At 38.7% G+C, this 19,670-nt stretch overlaps 1 protein-coding gene across 1 annotated transcript in view; it reads left to right on the plus strand.

Annotated features, from left to right (window-relative positions):
* The window catches only part of PDE11A (phosphodiesterase 11A), a 103,334-nt gene that overhangs the window by 55,033 nt on the left and 28,631 nt on the right, over positions 1-19,670 (plus strand). The window contains exons 11-12 of the mRNA XM_058809522.1: positions 15,802-15,948; positions 16,052-16,159. Of these exons, the coding sequence (XP_058665505.1) occupies positions 15,802-15,948; positions 16,052-16,159 (255 nt within the window). The remainder of the gene's footprint in view (positions 1-15,801; positions 15,949-16,051; positions 16,160-19,670) is intronic.

Here is a 19,670-nt window from a genome sequence, read left to right on the forward strand (position 1 = left end):
AGCTGATCCTGCTGAGTGATCTGGGCTGAGGAAGGGCAGCTCTTGCTAGTTAATGAGTTTGCAGATTATTGCCCAGATGATGGCTGTGCCTGGTATCTGTATTGATACCTGGTGATAAGGCTGTAATATTCTCCCTTCCCTGTAGTTACTGGTACAATTACCCACACTTGCGTATGCTGAAGATGACATTACTGAAGTGTGGCTGGAATCAGCATGCTTGAAGATCATCCAACACTACAAGAACTACTTTTGTGTGTGCAGTAAGTTGTATTTAGTGCTTGGCAAAAAGAACCAAACACTGTTGAGAAAGAGGAAAGAAAAGGGTAAAGGACCATCAATTTTCTGTTTTGCTTTTGTATTTTCATTTACCTTAGAATACACATCTGTAATACAGTTTCTATGACTATCAGGATTCCATCAGTATCTTTGTATGTACAAGAGGGCCATACTTGATTTCTGTCAGCCATTGAAAGACAACTCTCCTTCATTGCCTCTGTAGTTGCAATAACAGCCTGCTATGTTTCTCTTTGGACTCAGATGCTCATGTGATGAGAAGCTATTCTACTTGTTTTCCCAGGTGACTTCATGACAAAGAGATGTCTTTTCATTATCCATTTGCCTTGAAGGCATGCAACTATCCATTTAATGTCTAATAATAAGTTAAAAGGAAATTAAAAGCATTTATTCATTAATAATTCCAAAAGATAGAACTCCAAAAGACACGTCATATAAAGAACATAGATGAGAAAATAAGGAACATAACCAAGCTATGCCTAAAGTAAGTTAGGCTATTTTTTTCAGTTAAATTGTCCCTTCTCTATGTCTATATCCAGTTGTCTCACTTTCAATTCCTGACAAAATTTCTCTGAAGTAGTTTTTGTTAATGTTTTTGCACCACTGGATATAAACAAAACAAAAGAACAAAAACCCAGAGACAACCAGCATGTCCTGTGGGCCTGTGACACAGAGCTCATCCCAGAGAGGGCCATCCATCTGTGGGTGAAATTGCTCCCATCTCCCTGCTTACAGCTGGCCTCCCTGCTGAGGTCTCCCAAGGCATCCTACCCTGAAACCACTGCTCTTTTTCCTGTTTGTTATATCATTATATTTTGTTTAAGCCCTTTGTTATATTAGGATCATCTTCTAGCCTTGACTGGCTAATAAACCATCCCTCCCTCTGGGGGTTTTTGGGGCTCAATGTGTCCCCTGTCTCTGTGGTGATTTATTGGCAGGTGTCAGAGCAAATGTCTGTTCCGATTTACCCGATGTCCTGGTGCAGTCAGAGCAGAGGCACACACACGACAGAAACATCGAAATGAGAGTGATGCCAGGAGATCACTATTGGCTCCTGACTGACACCCAGCAGTAATTAATGACTTTGCAGTGACAATACACTGGATTTGACAACTTCTCCACATATTATCCCAAACATACTGTAACTGGATCCCAGGATCTTGGAAATAATTACATACTCTTGTAGTACAAGATTTTCTTTCCCTCTTTGTAATCTCATTTTTATAGTTTTCATAAAATGTTTTCCATTAATTTTTATTTGCTCAGAATCTTGAGAATATTCTGATAAAAAGTGAAAAATTTCAAGTGTACCTAAAGTTTCTTTTTCCTCTGGCTTTTACCAGTGAATTATTTTATTGCACTATAGAAAGCCCAGCAAGAGTAGCTAAAGTTTATTTTTTTTTCTGAAATTTCATCAGGAATTTCTTACTGTTAGTGGATGAATTCACAAACACACAAATTCACAAATATACCCATCTTTTTAATAATTAAACATAATCACTCTGACCAGGTTCTGTAAAATAAATAACATTTATTTCTGTTTCTTGTCATCCCATCTAAGAATTAGTGAAGAAAACCCCACCTTAATAAGAAACCCTTAAGATATTAAACCTTTCTCCAGATGTTTATCTGGGGAAAAGTGCAAAGTGCTATTGGTGGTGGAGCTGGAAAAGGGAAGTTCACAGTATGGAAATATAAAACATGAGTGTATGAAAATAGACCATATGATACCATTGGATACTAAATAGTTTTAAATTTTTTAAATTTTTCAGCTTTAGATTATTATTGCATCAAAAAAGATTTAAATTAAAAATACTGTTAAATTCACACAAACTGCATAATATTTTTTACGTTTTCTATATGTGCCGCATTACTGTGATTTCTGATACCATTCTTCCAGGTACAGGAAGAAAAACTAAACTTTACTTTTCATGGGCATTTGCAAGTAAAAGAAAAAAACACCACCTAGACTGCAGTTTTTTCTGAGAATGTCTGAAGTTTTCAGCCTGGTTTATCACAATGCTTCTCCTCTCTTGAATCTACACAACTATGCTAAATTCAAACTGAATTTTGGCAGGATAAGCTAAAGCAATGCACCATTGAATCATACCCATATCAATATTAATTGTATTAATTAATGCATAAGGACTTAGAAGAAGTTAGAAATAGCTATGATTTTAAAAACTGTGGCAACTTACTTCTCCCTTGTATTTTAGACTTAAAAGACTATTCTGTCATTTCTGTTGTGTACTAGTGCTAGTGCTATAAATATTTGTGTCATTGGAATAGACAAGGCACTTGAGATCTGATTAATCTCAGATTGAAGCTATTCTGTAGCAGCCCATAGCAAGCCTGTGCCAGGTTTTTTCTTACTGAAATTCAGGTTCTGCAAGCCTAAATATAGTTATGTGTTAGACAAATATAGATACATGAGTAAAGAACGGAGAATTATGTTCAGGACAGGATATTTATAGCAAGAGTTACTGATTTATGAGACAGTAATGAACATGTCCTGTGACTTAGCAAGCAGCCCCACAAACACACACCACCTTTAAATTTCCCCAATGTAGTTTCCAAAGAGAATATGTAAACGCTGTCCTATTATGGGAAATGTACAAGAAGCTATTTTTAAGAAGCGAGCCTAATTGCGCAGCTGTCAATGGCATAAGCCAGATCAATATTTAATGACTGTGATGCATTATTTATAGCCCTGGGAGAGATTCCCTTTTTTAGGTCAAACAGCACACAGGAGAGATACACAGTGGAAAATAATGCATCACCTGCTTTACAGAATCTTCAATTCAAAATGTAGCATGAATAACAATGACAATTTCTGCATTTCTCAGTTTTGTAGCCTGAGATGTGGCTATTTAAGATCTACCTTCACACAGGGAGACTTTTGTGTCTTTCTTAAAAACACTCCTTTAACTACAGAATGATGAAAAAAGTTTTAACCAAAACAAAGAAACAACTTTTAAGACTGCTACTGTATATGGCAATGTAAGTAGTTGAATCCACGAAAGATGATGGATCTATGTGATTTTGATACTTGGAGTGAGTTATGTATCATTTAACATTTGTTATTCATGCCTTATGCACCCTTACATGTATAATGATGGGCAGCACAATGAGAACAAATGAAAATTTTGTGCTGGTTTTATCTTCAATATTTGAAACAATAGGGAAAGCATTCCTTGGCTATGTTATTCTCTGCTGTGATGTCATCTTTCAATTTAGAACTACTTTAATTACTTTTATAAGCTTGTAATTAAATAATTTTAGTAGTTTAAAATAATTACTTCATAGTCTTCCTCAGTAACTAAACTTCAGAAAGGCAGTCTGGCCTTGGTTTTGGAGCATGTATGAAACATTGCCAGAGAATACAGGGGGTTATGCATTGCTGCTTTTTTATGGCACTGCTGTGTCAATCAGTTTGGTACCCTGTGTTTCCCTTCCTGTGTGGGGAAACACAAAGCTCTTCACACACTGCAGCATTTGCCAGATTGGCCTCCAAGGCTGCTCACACTCACTTCCCTTTGGCTGGCACTGAGCTTTTCCATAGTGCTCTTCCAGCTGCTCAGGTTCCACTGAGAATAGCAACAATAGGAAAAAAACTAAAGAAAAAATTTGAAGGTAACCAGGGCTTAAATGTTAATATTGAAATGTGTTCCCTTTTTCCTTTTTGAGAAAGGTACATGATCACAAGATGTAAAACACAGTTAATTTCTCTCCTTTTCCACATCAACTTCCCACATAAGACAAGAACTAAAGCACTGTGTTAAGAGTTTCATAGTTCATCAAACCAAGGTCTTCTTTGTATTACATTATTTAGTACGCTTTAACATGTGCCCATGTCTTCAGTTGTCATGGAAACAAGAAGTCAAGAACACATTTGCAATGTATTACACTGAAAATTATAAACAGTGATAAAATAAAATACTGAGTGTTTATACTAGATTCTGAAAGGTGAGGCTGTCATCTGACTTCAGATAAGTGCTCTGTAGTTCCATTTTTTTCCAATTTCAGTGAACAGGGAATGGCTTGGAGAAGTGGAGTAGGGGAAGGTTGTTCATGGTGTTTTCTCGTAAAATGTCTGGATTTACAGACATCAAATGAAATTAGGGTGGAGATTTTAATCTGATTAAAAATCTCTTTTCAGCAAACTTGTAGTTAAACTACATTACCTATCAGTGTGGATAGAGTTAAATGAGTTAAAACGAGGAATTGGCAGAAGGAAAAGACAAATTGAGACTGATCTTCTGAGGGAACTCCAATGTGCAGCTCACCAAAGCAGAAAGGAGTACACCAGGGGAGTACGTTTTTTTCAGTTCAAATAATATTACCTGAGGGTTTTTGCTTATTTTCTTTCAGGAAGTGTTTTATTGGAAATAAAGATAGTTGGATGAATTCTGCATTCTCATGTCAGAGACATGGAAAGCACCTTTCAGGAGTTATTTCTGGAGCTGTCCTGCTAGACTGGTGCCATACTACTGTGCCTACCCTAATTCAAGGAATAGTAATTGAAAAAGCTAGTGAGAATTCTGAATTTGGTTTCAGAAACTTGAATGTTTAAGTTTTATTAAAATTTCAGCATTTGAGTTTATTGGCTTCATAGGTAATCAAGATGAGATTAAACTGTTGCAAAAGGTCACTGAGGGGATTCCTCTTGCAAAATTTCTAAAATGGCCATATTTATTATTCCACGTGAACACATAGAGCTCCTACAGTAAAATACAACCTTTCCTCCAGGGCAAATGGAATATGAATTTTCCAGGATGTTGTGGAGGGAAGGTTCACCAGGAGTGCTTTAGCCTGGTGAGGCTCCAGCGCTGAGCTGCCCCCTTGGGTGCAGCCAGCCCTGCCTGTTGGCCCTGGAGGGGTCCAAGGGAGGCTGCAGTGGTTGTGAGCACAGATCCACCCTCTGAAGATCTGCAGTTTAACTGGGCAAGTTCCTTGTCCCTGTGTTGCCAAATCATCTTAGCAGGGCAGGGCACTGCTTCATGTTTTGGTTTCCCATTTGCAAAGAGGGCACAGAAATATTAAAACATCTGTGAAAGGTTTCGACAATTCTACTTTAGGTCTGCAACAAATTTGTGTGATGCAACTGTATTGCATATATATGATAAGCCTGCATAAAACTAGTTTATTTTCTAGTGTAGGGGATAAGCAAATCCTGTTTTAAAATAAATCTTTCTCTTGAAGAAAAACTGTCTATGATCTAGGAGAGTTAAGGCCAAGTTAAGAAAGAAGCCTGGGGCCTGGAAGCTAGATAAAGCCCACAATTTAATCATATACCCATGCCCAGACAACTTTTTCTGTTAATTTATGAGTTTAGCACAAGTCATTAAATGAATTTTTAAAAGGGATAGGCTTCTTTCAGCAAGGAATAGATTCTGGTCTGGATTGCTTCAGGGCAAGGACATTGCAGAAGTCAATAAGGAACTTCTGTGGAATTTTTTTATGCAAAAGCAAAATATATTTATTCCAGCATGTTTATGCTATGCAGAATAATCTTTGGATATATTTGTGCTGTAGGTTAAAAAGAAGGGATCTGAAGGGCTATGATTTAAAAAAGAAGAGAGAAATCAACATTTATATTCTAACTGCAAACACACAGTAACTAGAAATATTAAAAAATAAATTACTCTTTCCAAGATCAGCTACTTCACAGTTAGACAAAAGCTTAAATCTCTCCATTAAATACCTTAAAAAGTAATAAAATTTAATTAATTAAAATAACAGAAAATTAAAGTATGTGCATGATCAAAACAGTCTTTGTACTAGTTGCTTTAAAAAGCCTTCTTCTCTAAAGCTGAAGTAGATTTCAATTGATCTAGATAACCCTAATTATTTCTGCTACACTCTAATATTTACAGTACTAAAATAAAAACATTCCAAGTAGTTGAAAAATATTACTGACTTACTGCCTTTAATAGTGGCTGTTTTTCAGTTTCTTAGTAATTACGCACAGTAATACAGTGATACTTAAACAACAGACATTTTCAGCAGAGAAGTAATAAAACACTTGGATTATTAAGTTGTCCATACTAAAAAACGTATGTTGCTACTGTGCTGCTCTCAGATACTGGATTTTTGTTATTCACATGGGAAATCTTGTGTTTCTTGCATCTGTTTCCACACACAAAACCCTAATTGGTCCAGGTCTTGATAACGCTTAGAAAAACAAGTTAGAAAAAGTAATTGTTGGAACACAACATTGCTCCCAAGTGAAGATGATTTATTACCCAACAGACCTGTTGTCTGTCCTTCAATCTGATCGGTCATCATGCTCCATAAGAATCCCTTGTCAGATGGAAAACATCAAGGAATAAACAGAGTTCAGCACTGCTACACTATTTAGCCAGCAACCATGCAAAAATGATAAGGCGTGGAATACATTTAAACGGCCATGCAAGCCACAGGGGTATCTGATGGATGATTAAAAAAGGAAAAAAATATTAACACTTGTCAAATAATAAAGCAGTGTACTTCAGTCAGTGACAGACTTAGGAATTTCTATCAGGAAAAATTTTCAAATAGGAAGAAAAATTTATCTAGCAGACTCATGTACTGGAAGTGGGCCAGCATAATTTAAAACTCTGAGGTACTTCAGTGAAAGATGGTAATTTAGGAGTTCTTCAGTGTGACTTTATCATGGTTCTTTTGCCACCAACAAGGAGCAAATTATTCCCCACACAGCTGATAAGACATCCCTTGGGCTGGCCCTGTATGTCACTGCTCCCTCTTCTGAGACCTGCATTCCCAACTGCTACAGAAAGACCATTTTATTGTTTACTTTATCTCATGGAGGAAAGAAATTTTCAAAGAAACCTATAAAAATGGCATAATACTTCACATTTTAAATTATTCCTTATTTATATGTGCTTGATTTCTTCTGTAGCCCCAGCAGGCTGAGAATTATAAGTAGGAATTTTCTGATTAAAACCTAGAGGTGCTTTGCACCAAAATTTGTTTAGATAGAAACTTTCCAGTCAGCATTGATATTATCAATATTGATTTTTAAATTAAATAATTAATATTATCAATGTTAATTTTAAAATTAAAAACTTAGTTGCACTGAATTTAAAAAAGAGAATTATTTTTTCCTTAGCATGTACTCTACAAATGGAAAACATATTTTTCTTTGTTTATTTCTGCCTCTATGCAGTGTTCCAGCTGCAAGCAGCAGTTTGTCATAAATGCTTGCTTGTGTTGATTTTAAATTATTAATGGCAAAATTTCTACAGGCTTTTTAAAAAATATTTTACAGCGATAAATGTTCCCCAAAGGAAGAAGGCAGTGTCCTTTAAAAGCTTTTGACATTTCCAACGAGTTGATATTAGAGCTAGAACCTTTTTATAACTAAAACTCTCCAAAGTGAAGAATGGGAGATGTTTTTCTGAGATGAATCTGTTTGGCCACTGGGTGCCATCCTTGCTCCACTTTAAGGCTGCTCGCCAAGCAGCATTTCTGTTCAGCCGTAAAATCCTGCGAAAATGTAATGCCAGTGCAATTTCGCACCATCATAATGTTTGTGTGTGTGCATGTGACAGAATATGTTCCCAGCACAAGGCAGTGTGCCTTTCTGCACATCACTGAGAGACTGGAGAGAAATATCCTTACAGGTTCAGCCATGTTATATCCTGCAATTTTATTTTTTTTTTTCATTCCTCCATCAGCTGGTGAGAAAGGGGCTGTGCTGGAAGGGCTGTCCCACACATGAGCATGTAAGTGACCATGCAATTCTATGCAGTATTAGCTTTGGCTCCAGCATTATTTGAAAGAAAAGAATTCCCTGGATGCACACTTGTTTTCTAGATCAAATGGGCCTGGGTCATCCAAGCAAAACATTATCTATAGATAGTAGATAATAGACTATATTATGTACAAAAATATTTGTAATTGCAATCTTGTATGGGTTATTTATTACACTGTTTCACTGGCTGCTCCGGGTGGCGTCTGCTATTGGTTTAGTCTGGGCAAAACCCCTGGCAGAGTCAACAACAGCTTCTAAGAGAAATGGTGTCAGTAGTTCTGTGGGCCTAGTCTTTCCAGTTTAAACTGCAAACACTGTACATGTATGAGAAATAGACTGTAGTACACACGCCCCATCATAATCTGCCTGTGTGTACAACAGCCTGCCTAACTCACCTACCCCTGCTTCCTCTGCTGCCACAGCTGTGTGTGTTCTGTGCTTGCAACAAGCTCGAGGCACACAAAAACTCCACCCCAAAAATAACAAAAAATCCATTGCTATCTGTGGCCTTCATAAACTCTACTGTTGAGCTGATTCCAGTAGCTACTTGTGCTGCCTCTACCTTCCCCGAAGGAAACCTGTTGCTGTGAGGAGTGGTAAGGAAAAGATACAAGCAGCAAAATATATACATGTATTCAAAACATGATTGTCAAGAAACAAGTGTTTATGTCAGTGTTGCAGCCTTTTACCTCAAAGTAGTGATATATGAAAGCAACCATAAACCTTTGTTTAGAGAAAAATTATAAAGCTAGTAGTATGTGGGTAGTAAATAAGGAGTTAAATAAAGATTTAAGAGCCTATTATTTGTTTTTTGTTGAAAGAATGGGATCTGTACATTTTGGAATTTGTGAAAAAGCTTGTGGTGCTGAGGCTGTGAGCTGGCAATGAACCAGAGGCCGTGCTGCAGTGCAGGGTGCTCAGGCACCTAGGTGCTTAGGCTTTCTCTGCTGGGGAGCTTTGTGGATGAAGGGGGCAGTGGAGGATGTAAGTTCTGCTCTGGGGAGAGGAGCTGGGCTGGAGAGGAGCCTGCCCTGCAGAAGTCCCACATGGGGTAAGCCTTGGCTTGTGAAGCTGTAGTGAGATGAACCTCTGGTTTGGGAAGAAAGCCCTTTTGGGCACTCCTGAGTGCTCCTAGGGAGTGATTTATGGGTTCAGAATAGGATGACCAGATTTCTTTTAAACCTGCAATCAGAACTTGACAAAAACTAAGGACAAGAAGACAAAAGCAGTCTTTCAGGAGAATCACAGAAATGTTCTCTGTAGCATTCCTGTAAACGTACGTTGTAAGGTTGAAGGTGTTGTCAATATTATTTATTGTCCACCTGACCATATTCTGCTCTAGCTGTCACTCTAGCAGGTCTGAAATAGGACTTTCTCCCCAGTGGAGCAGTAACCCACTCACACATTTGCATAACTCTCCCCACCAGGCACTGCACTGCCAGCCTGATTTGTCACAGCTGCTCGGAAAGAACATTTCAGTGGCTCCCAGGAAATCCCATCCAGTGCCATTGTGTCCCTGCAGCACCACCACGGCCCCAGGGTGACACTGGTCACACTGGTCACACTGGTGGTCCTGCATGTTGGCTTTGGTGCACTGAGAGCTGCTGCAGCGTGCTGGGATCACAAAAATAGTGTGATACCAGTGCACATTGTGGCTCTGGTGGGATTTCTGAGGTTCTGGCTTTGGGGTTTTTTTCAGTGTCTGATCTTGGCAACCCCTTCACTTTTTTCACATGCTGTCTTCCACCATGCGCCAAATTGAAAGTTGCGGAGCACATTTTGCGCTCTTTTCACCAAATGTCTGAGTTCCCCCCTACACCTTCACATTATGTCCACCATGAGAAGAAACCTGTCCCTGCTCCTTCCACCTTTAATCATGTTTTTCCTCTTCTGAGTCTTTAAGGAAGGAGCCAGAACTTTTCCTCCACTTTCTGGGCAGGAAAAGGCTATGTTGTATCCCACTTTTCTCACTCTCCCAAATTCACAGGCATAAGGGGGAGGGCTAGTCCACATTACCCATTCTGCTCTTCATGGGAGTAACAAAGCTGACTTTTTGCCACCAAAACCAAGTAAAGCTTTGTGGGAAATGGCAGCCTGACACTTTTGTAGTATAGAGATATAGTTGCCCTAGGTTTGCTGCTTGTGTTTGTTTGAAATTCTGAAACAGAGACTGAATAGACCCTTTTGTACAAACTTCTCATCTGCACTGATGGCCATAAAAACTCGACAGTTGCTAGCCTGCAGTATGTGACACACTGGTTCTTTCCTAATCACCATCAGCCAAAGGGACGTGAACACTCCCCAGCGCGCCTTGGGAGATCATTGTGTCCAATGTGCATGCCCTGTAAAACTCCAGTCCTGGGCTGCTGTGGTTATGGACTTTGGCCTTAAGAATAATAGATGCCTAGACCATTAATTTTTTTTATTTTATGCCTCTGTTCTTTTAAAATCAAAATTTCTTGTTCCTTTTATTGGCTGCCATATATTTTGTTTCTGTGTACTGGGAAACAACTCTAGCATCAAGGATTGATTTTTACTAACATAAAATAATGGTTTTTGCACCTATTATAGTTTGTAACAAAATTTTATATGTCATTTTTATCTCTGAAATGTATTATTTCTTTTTGATGGGTCCCAATTTCAGAAAGCAGTATGTTCAGATAGGATTGATTGACTGATTAGAAATATTTAAAATGCTTTCTGTTTTTAGCTATAGTTCTGGGGCTAGCTTTTTAAATAGCACGTTTAACACTGTAATGACATACCTTCCTTTGCCCTTTTAAAATGAAAATTGTAAGACAAATCCTTTCCCCAGGAAGATACAGTTTGATCCCCAAAGCAGAAAGTAAATACCATACTTCTGTCCTAAGTCCACACTGAATGATAATTTAAAAAAATCCTAAATTTTATATTTGATAGTTTAGATTGCTTAATGTCTACTTTTCTTGTTCTAATAGAAGCAGACTAAATAGCTTTCTTCATGCTGTGAAGTTTCTTTTTTAATTAAAAGAAATACCAGCATCATACTAAACAGAAGTTGTATTTGGTAAATGGTCAAACACAACTTTTTGAAACAAGTCTAAATGCAACTTTCTTTGTTCTACATTTCATGTCTAAAGTACATGTTAAGCTTTTAATTTGCCATTCAAAGGTGGAGCAGTTCCACTACATACATATACATGCTTCAGCTGCAGATTTTAAAGCTGGATGCATGTCCTGCATTATTCTTGGTTTACAGATGTAAAACTTTGACTAACCAAGGAATAACCTTTTCCAGCAAAGGGCTCAGACACCTACTGTGGGACTTGGGGCAGAGTTTGGGCTTTTGATCTCACAACTGCAACCCTCTGTTTATCTGTAGGGTTAATCTGAGGAGGTATAAAATACACAAATCCTGTTCCACCCTGCCTTTCATCCAACAACTGTTCAGCTATAAGACACTGACAGAGACTGGAACATTGAAGGAGTCTGGTAGAGCTGACAGCTGCAAAGTGTGTTTTTATGGCAGCATGAGGTTTTCTTGGGCAGGGACATAGGACTGGCTGGTCTCAAAAGCTCTCTCCAAACTAAACTAAGGCCGTGTTTCTGGGTGATTTCACTACTGAAGGCAGAGCAATGCTCCTGTGATAATCATATTAAAAAAATTGTTAAAATCAAGAGGTAAATACACATCAGTAATTTCCATACCCATTCCCCTTTACTGTAAATTTTGTAAAATTCCCTTTTAATGCCACTGTCCTGCCTCTGCTTCAGTTGGTCGTTTGAAAAGAGGTTCTAACTCAGCATTGTGAAGGGCAAAGAGTTGCTATCCACAGTCTCCAGTAACAGATGGAGGCCTTTAAAAGCCAGTTTGCTCTGGGCATTAAACATGCTGGAGCTGCAACATTTGATTCTTTCTCTTTTGGAGAGAGTAAATGTGTCAGACTGGAATATAACAGGCTTTGGTCTTCCATGGCTATGAAGAAGTACAAAATCTGTCCACTGGTGTTAATAACTGACTATAAAGATATATTTTAAAAGGTGCCTGCCTGCAGCTATAAATATAAGCAAGTATCTTAGAGGCCTTTATATATGAAAAGAACCCTTCACAAATAAAAATCTTTGCCATCAGAAAACGATGTCTTCAAAATGCCTTCATGGAATCATAGAAGATTATGTGAGAGATAATGAAGGCATCAAATTTAAATATTCTTCACTTTGATACTTTCTCTTCAGCTTTTGATTATCATCCTTTAAGGTTTTTCAGATCCTAATCTTCTGAGAGAGATTTGCGATGAAGAGATACTTGAAAAGGCAATTTTATTTCTTCTCTGTGTGTCATGTTGTCTGGAGCTGCAGTTTCACTCCAGCGTGTACATGAGGTCAAATCCTGACCTGCTATTGGAATAGTATGTGGACTCTGGACTCTAACAGTGCCCCTGGGATTTAAGATGTACGCCACATTATTTTGCCAGGTTATTTTGCTACATTGGAATATATATTTCATGAGATATCTTTATATGTGTTAAGTATAATCAAGTTCCTTGTTACTTCTTTCCATCAGTCAGGCAGTATTTTCTGAGGAGGAAACCTTGCTGATCATTCCACATGCCACTGTAAATAAGGCTATCCAAACAGTGGATTACATTCAGTAAGTGGAAGTTGCTGTTACAGAATAGTTCTGGTACCACATAGGAAGGAAGCTGAGTATGTCAAATGGCAGAATGTACCTTTTTCTTAAACAAAGTCATACTAATATGCTTATCAGTATGTTTCAAAATACTTTCCTTGCATAATATGCACTGATGTCTTATCCACACAGGTACTAAAACTGAAGTAGAGAAATTTTAAGATGACATGGCAAAGTAGGATGTTAGCGTTTTCTGGTTTTAGCTGGACTGGTTGTGCATGGTTGTGCACATTTTACAAATGAAGAATGCTTTGGGAAGAACTTGCCAGTTTCTTTACATCTGATTTTATCACATTATCAAATATTGATACAGAAGATTGTGAAGAATATGCTATTAGAAGAGTTAGTGCAAAATCATTTAGAAAGCATTTTCCTTCTTAGGCTTTATTCATTCACAGGAGCCCAAAGCCTTATTAATACTGAACCAAAATGTTATTTTTCTGTTCCCATGGGCTGTCTTTTATAGTGGCCAGAATTGTGACTGTATGGTGAAAGCCACTTTGATGTTCCACGTGTTTTGCAGTAACAGAGTCATTAATGACATATGGCCTTTTGTGATGGCTGCTGGAAACTAAGGCTCAATCAGTCCCTTGCCTCTCACCTGTTCACAAGTAATAAGCAGGCTGTGATAGAATTTAGGTGGTAGCAAAAAGCAATGAGGAAAGGAGAATCTTGTCTCCCACCTGAACTGAGTACAAAGGTGCTTTTCCTCCCCCTGTGTATTCATTCCACCCTATTCCATGCATGCCTGGTTATGGAGTAACCACAGATCTTATCCTTATGCTCTTGTTTGGAGGCATGACATCCTTTTTTTTCAAGCTACCTATGACTGATGATATTTTCCTAATCCGGCAGCTGCTGAGTTTGTATTTTATTAGGCAAGACCAATTGCCTTCCATGTGTTCAGCTGAACTTCTGTTCCTGATTCCCTTCAAGACAAATTTTTGGGTTAGTACTGGTGATATGGAAATGTGACCAGAGGAGGCACATCTGGCTTTAACTTGCCATAAGCTCACAGAAGAGTCATATGAATTTTCCTCAATGATACAAAGAGCACTGAAATTGAAGATTCACAGGGTAAAATATTCCAGAGTAAAATGTTTTAATTGTTTTAAGAAAGGGGAAATTGAACTTCTAAATGTTCAAAACCCCACAGCCTTTTAAGGGATTGTAAATCACTGGGGTGCTTTAAAAAAATAATTTCACTGTAACTTGAATTTTAATTGCCTGCCCCTTCCTTTTACTGTCATGGTACTTTCATCATCTCTGTTTTCCTGAAAGGCAGTGTTGCTATTGTTGTTTATTTTAAGAAATCCACTGAAATTTTTCCTGCCGTACTGCAAAATTTCAGGGAGGGATATGTTTTAGTATTCTTTATGTTATTAGTATTTTTTATATATCTCTGTAATTTTAAAATATGAAGTTTTAATGAATGTTCTTCTCTAAACCCTGGACTTTTGCATTTCTAGCCTGAGAAACTGAGGATAGTCAATGCCAGGTGCAGCCAGAATACTGCTGCAGCCCCACAACATATCATTTTTTTAACATTATTCAAATTAGGCTCTGCACTCATAATTCTGTTGTTTCCTTTATTGCTGTTGTAAAGCAAATGGTTCTTTTATACAAATGTTATCTCCTGGCTATTAATTCAGCAGTTATTTTGGATTATGGCACTCCTGTTAAATTTAGGAATGTAAAACCTCATAAATATTTAAAAGTTTCAGACTGACGTGGGAAGAAATTGTTTTTGACTTGCTTTGTTAATATCCTGTTGTTCAATTTGTAATAGATTTGGAATATATTGTTATTTCTCCACTGTTTGACAAATGGAAAAACAATTTTAGAGTTGAGCAACTGCTTCAAGTGTTCTACCTTGAATTGCAACAGGCTGATAAAAGTGTTGGTTTCCAGAAAAAATAGCAAGGAAAAGATCTGGTTTTCTTTAAGAGGCCAAAAATTCTGAAAGTGTTAATTAGATCCCACTTCAAACTTAATGAAAATGCAGCAGTAGGTTTGCAATGATTGTTTGATAAACCATTTCGAGAATCAAGTGCTTCCCCTTCAGCCTGCTATTTAAGCTTTTCACTAAGGAGCTAAGGAGTATGCTGTACAAATGTGTTTCTTCCCCAAAAACCAATTATATTGAGTCTTATTTCTATCCAGTGAGTGTGTTGATAGACTTAATATTAATGTCCATCTCCAGTATCCCCCAAGTCTTTGAAGAATAACTGAATGATAAGTAAGTCACAATTTTTGTAAGATTGCTGAAGGTCTGGACAGCACAATCTCAGGGCCAGCATTCCTGCTTCACACCTAACCTGGCTCATGCAGGTGCTGCCACTGAGCAAGCCACAGCACATCTCTGTGTTCAACTAAATACATCAGCCAGGCCAGCACACATTCCTGTGTTTGTGTGTGCAAGAGCAGCTCATTCCACTCTTACAAACAGAAGTCCCTGTTATACAGACAAAGCAAAATGTATGGCTTTTGCTGTTGTTTTATTGACTGACTATAAAATCAGCATGTTGAAAATTCTTTATTTTACTTTGGAGTGTACTTCTGCTAGACATGTCTTGTATTCCTCTTCTTCTGGTTCTGTGTGTGCATAGTGAACAGCGTAAAGCAAAGGGCACTTGTATGCTTATGATTTTGAAGGCATTTGGAGGAAGAAATTCTGCAGAGCAGTATATTTACTTTGCATTTGTAAATGGTAGCAATTAAAACTCCCAGCTTCTGGCTATCCAGATGTTTCTTGCATTACAGCACTGTAATTTGCATTGGAATATATTGTGTTACTGCAGTGGCTGTAAAGTGGTCAGCTTTCAGTCTAAATGCTGTATCAGGCTCCAGTTGGAATGGTGAGCATATTTCCTGCTCATACCAGGTTCTTCTCCTTCCCACTGTTTCCACACTCTGTTAGCTTGACGTGCTTGTGTTTCTCAGATGAAGACTTTTACTGCTCAGCATTTGAATCAAGCGGGGAATGTATCGGCAGGTCAGAACTGATGTACGGTTTGGTTCTTGTAAGAGTGAATAAAAGGACGGAAGTTTTGAATCAGAAATTTCCCTTTGGCATTTTCAGGCAGCAAACATCCCTCTGGTGTCAGAGCTTGGCATTGATGACATCCATTTTGATGACTTCTCGCTCGATGTGGATGCCATGATTACTGCAGCCCTGCGGATGTTCATGGAACTTGGAATGGTTCAGAAATTTAAAATTGACTACGAGGTAACCATCTGCGCTGCAAATATCTGCTGCTTTTGTCTTGGCACTGCTCTGTCCATTTGTACACATTTAGTAGCCCTGCTCCAAACTGCACTTTGAATTTCAGACGCTGTGTAGGTGGCTTCTGACGGTGCGGAAGAACTATCGAATGGTCCTGTATCACAACTGGAGGCACGCTTTCAACGTCTGCCAGCTGATGTTTGCCATGCTCACTGTGAGTACCCAGCCACACAGCCCCCAAGAGCTTTTACTGCCACATTGCCTAACCTGTCTAAAAGCATTCCATTTCTTTTCTAGTTATTATGCTACTCATTTCCAATAGCAAAGCAGACAGAATTTATTCAACTTAAGGCAGCACATATTTGGCAAAACCTTATAGTGTTTTAGTGAGAGTGATATCATAGGCACATTAAAGTGACTGAAAACAGATGGCAGTCTTGGAGTGCTCTTGTTATTACAGATCTTGATCTTATGAAATGTTTTTCTTTTGGAACTCTTTGATTTGACATTTATTTCAAACTCCTAATTGGGAAGTACAAAACCAAGGATTAGAATCCCAAAGTATTTATTATGTTGATATTTATTATCTCCTTATCCAGCTTAATCTAAATAGTTTTAGAAGATATTGGTTCAAAACATTTGAAAATTATCTTCCAGCATAGTGATCTAAGTGAATCTTGAGTCTCCACTGGACATTGTTAACACTTAGGGATTTTATTAGCATGTATCTCCAGCAGTACCTGTAGCTCCTTTAGCATACAAGTAAATTCTACTGAAATTTAAAGTAAATTCTGCTGAAAGTACCACTAGAACAAGCATACTGCTCTCTCTCCCTACCCCACAGCAACTTCAGTGCAGGAAATAACCCATGTTTGGCCAACTCATTCTTGTAAATGTATCAACAAAAAACTCAGGGGTCCTGAATGCCAGAACTTTGCATGTTGGGCATGAAAAAGAGACTGTGACTTCCCCTAGCAGGTGAAGATGTCATTCTAGTGCTTGAGCAGTCCCAGCAGGGTGGGTGTGTTTCTGTGAGTGTTGATGGAGGCATAGTGAAGCTGTACCATGCACCATGAGACAAGGGAAAGAAAGACCCAACGAGAGAACCTCTTCCTCTGGGCATGAGGCTGCTCAGCTGCACAGAACATTGTTTCAGCAGGTGCTTGCTGATGCTCTCTAAGGAAATTCGGTGTTAAGGCCTGGGTGTCGGTAGTTTTTATGGTTTTTTAAATTTGACATGCATTTTTTCCCCTAGTTTTAGACAAAGGAAAAGCAATTTACTCCGATGAGCATAGGCAAAGGCGGGCAGCGGCGCCGGGTGTGAATGACAGTAATTTCTGCCGGGCGGGTAGCCCCCAGCCCCAGCGGTGGCACCCCTAGGTGGAGCTGCGAGGCCGGGTTTGCGGCACGCTGCTCCGCCGGGGGGACCGGGCACCGCCATCCCGGCTGGAGTGCCCGCCCTGGGGCCGGCAGCGAGGGAGCGGGGCCCTGCTGCTCCAGGGCCACCGACTGATGCTCTGACCGTGCCTCTCACGGCGCCATTTCAGAGCCCTTTTAGCAGTCAGCGCAGGGGTGCAACTGTGCGTGATGTGATGCAGCGTTTTTAAGCCAGGTTTGTTTCCTTGCCCACACTCCTTGTAATGAACAGAATGAGCAATTCCATGTGCAGGGCTGGATGTGAGTGGCCACAGCACTGGAGTCTCCACACATCCCACCCTGCTTTGCTCTGGCTCTGGCTGGGAACAAAGTAAGTTCAGTGCATGATCTGTTTGGCCTGCTCTCCCTTCCAGATACAGGAACATTCTTTTGTGCAAAAAAAGACACAAAAGAGAAACTTGACATTAGTAATAATCCAAAGCTTGTTCCTACTGCATTTGTCTTGGGGATACCATCCAAGTTAGCGTGTGCCTTCTTTTCTCACTGGTAAAAGGGGAAAATTCTTAGACAAACCCCTTGAAGGGCTTATCAGAGCCCTTCTCTGCCGCTCAAGAAGGCACTGCTTTGTGCAGTTATTGCAGCTTATTTCTGATTTCTCCATGACAGTGAGCAATGTAGACTGCCCCACAAATAGAAACCAGTAATTCTATTTTAGGGCATTTTCAGGTAGGATTTGCCATGGTATAGTCATGTCTAACCTATAGTGGAGTAGCCTCTAAGGGCCCCACCCTACTCCCACTGAATGCACAAGAAAAATTCAGCTGTGTTGAACAAGCCAAACAAGAGAAATTCAACAAAGAGCAGACCATTGTTTCACTCCTGGTAAACTCAGCTTTTTGCATATATAAAGCATGTTCGTGAATGTCTAAGTATGTATTCTCTCTCCTGAATTCTGCAAACCATAGTTGAATTCTGAAGACAAGCACTGCAGCTAGGCTGTTCCTGCAAGTTAAGGGAGTACCTGAGAGTAAAGTGCAGGATCAAGCCCAAGCTTCATTATCAGTGCCTTTGCCAACACAGTTCACATTGATACTTATTTCAAAGGGCAAAAATGAACAAGTAAGCAATACCAAATTAAAATCCCATCTGGTGTGCTAATAACAAAACATAGATGTGGGGCAAGGTATAATGAATGCAATTCATTTCCTCACATGAAAGAATGACCTCCATAACTCACTGGAGACTCTGCCACTCATGAGTTATGGGTCATTCCTTTTCTGGTGAAAATAAATTTTACTGCACCATCGTCTATAGCCATGGGTTTTTTTTTTCCTCCTGTAAATTCAGAAATGGGGAAATGTAATCCTCTGTTTACTTGCATTATGTTCAAAGAAGATATCTCCTTACTGTAGTATTGTTTTAAATGAAATGTTTTTTACTATGTGACATATGCTATATTTCTTTCATATATTCAGTGACAAGACTTTTCATTAAATAAAATGTGGCATTTATTTTTGAGATATTGCTACTGTTAATAAATTCTTTAATTGGTTTCCCTGCATTTGCAATACAGGTTGAATCCTTGAATTTAATCAAAGTTTGGATTACACTAAAGAATATTTATTACAACATCAATTTAATATTATAAAACTTCCCTTTTAAGTTATTTTAACTTAGCCATTAATATTTTCTCTAGACTGAAACTTGACACCTCGTGTGTTGTCAGTTACAAACTATTTTTTAATCCCTTTTTATAACTAGATCTTTATTACTATTTGTTATAGAAGAGCTGTGTTTAAAAAAATAAAAAGAGAAAATGCTATTTTTAGAGGCTTTTTTTCTGCTTGGGTAGATGTTACCGAAACAAGAACAACAGCAATGCCACTAGAAATCAGGTGAACCTCTTTCCTAATACCAAAGTTATTCTGTACACTGGTGGATTCTACACAAAATTAATTAATCTTTTTTTTCTTCATGCTTGATCATCTTTTCTGCTGTGTAAATTTTAAGGAATTATAAAGTTTTTGTAGCAAGTCTTGCACTTCATCAATTCCCACTGAAGTGCATTCCTGAGCACCTGGGGGAGCTTGGCTCCCTGTACTGTTTATGTAGCAACTGTGGCCACATTTCAGACTGTCTAAACAGAGGATACTTAGATTTGAATGTGCATTTCTCTAAGTAGAATTAGTGGTCTTTGGGGTGACTAGCAGAGCTTTCACAGAGTATTGCAGCAATTCACTGGTGTTTCTGAGTGTAAGTTCCTACCAAGGAAGGGCAACAAGTCCCCCTGTGTCACTTAAACTCTCTTCTTGCCGGTGGGTGAAATTATGCCCCTTTGAAAATCACTG

The sequence above is a fragment of the Ammospiza caudacuta genome, chromosome 8 (genome assembly GCF_027887145.1).
Source record: "Ammospiza caudacuta isolate bAmmCau1 chromosome 8, bAmmCau1.pri, whole genome shotgun sequence".
NCBI lineage: Eukaryota > Metazoa > Chordata > Aves > Passeriformes > Passerellidae > Ammospiza > Ammospiza caudacuta.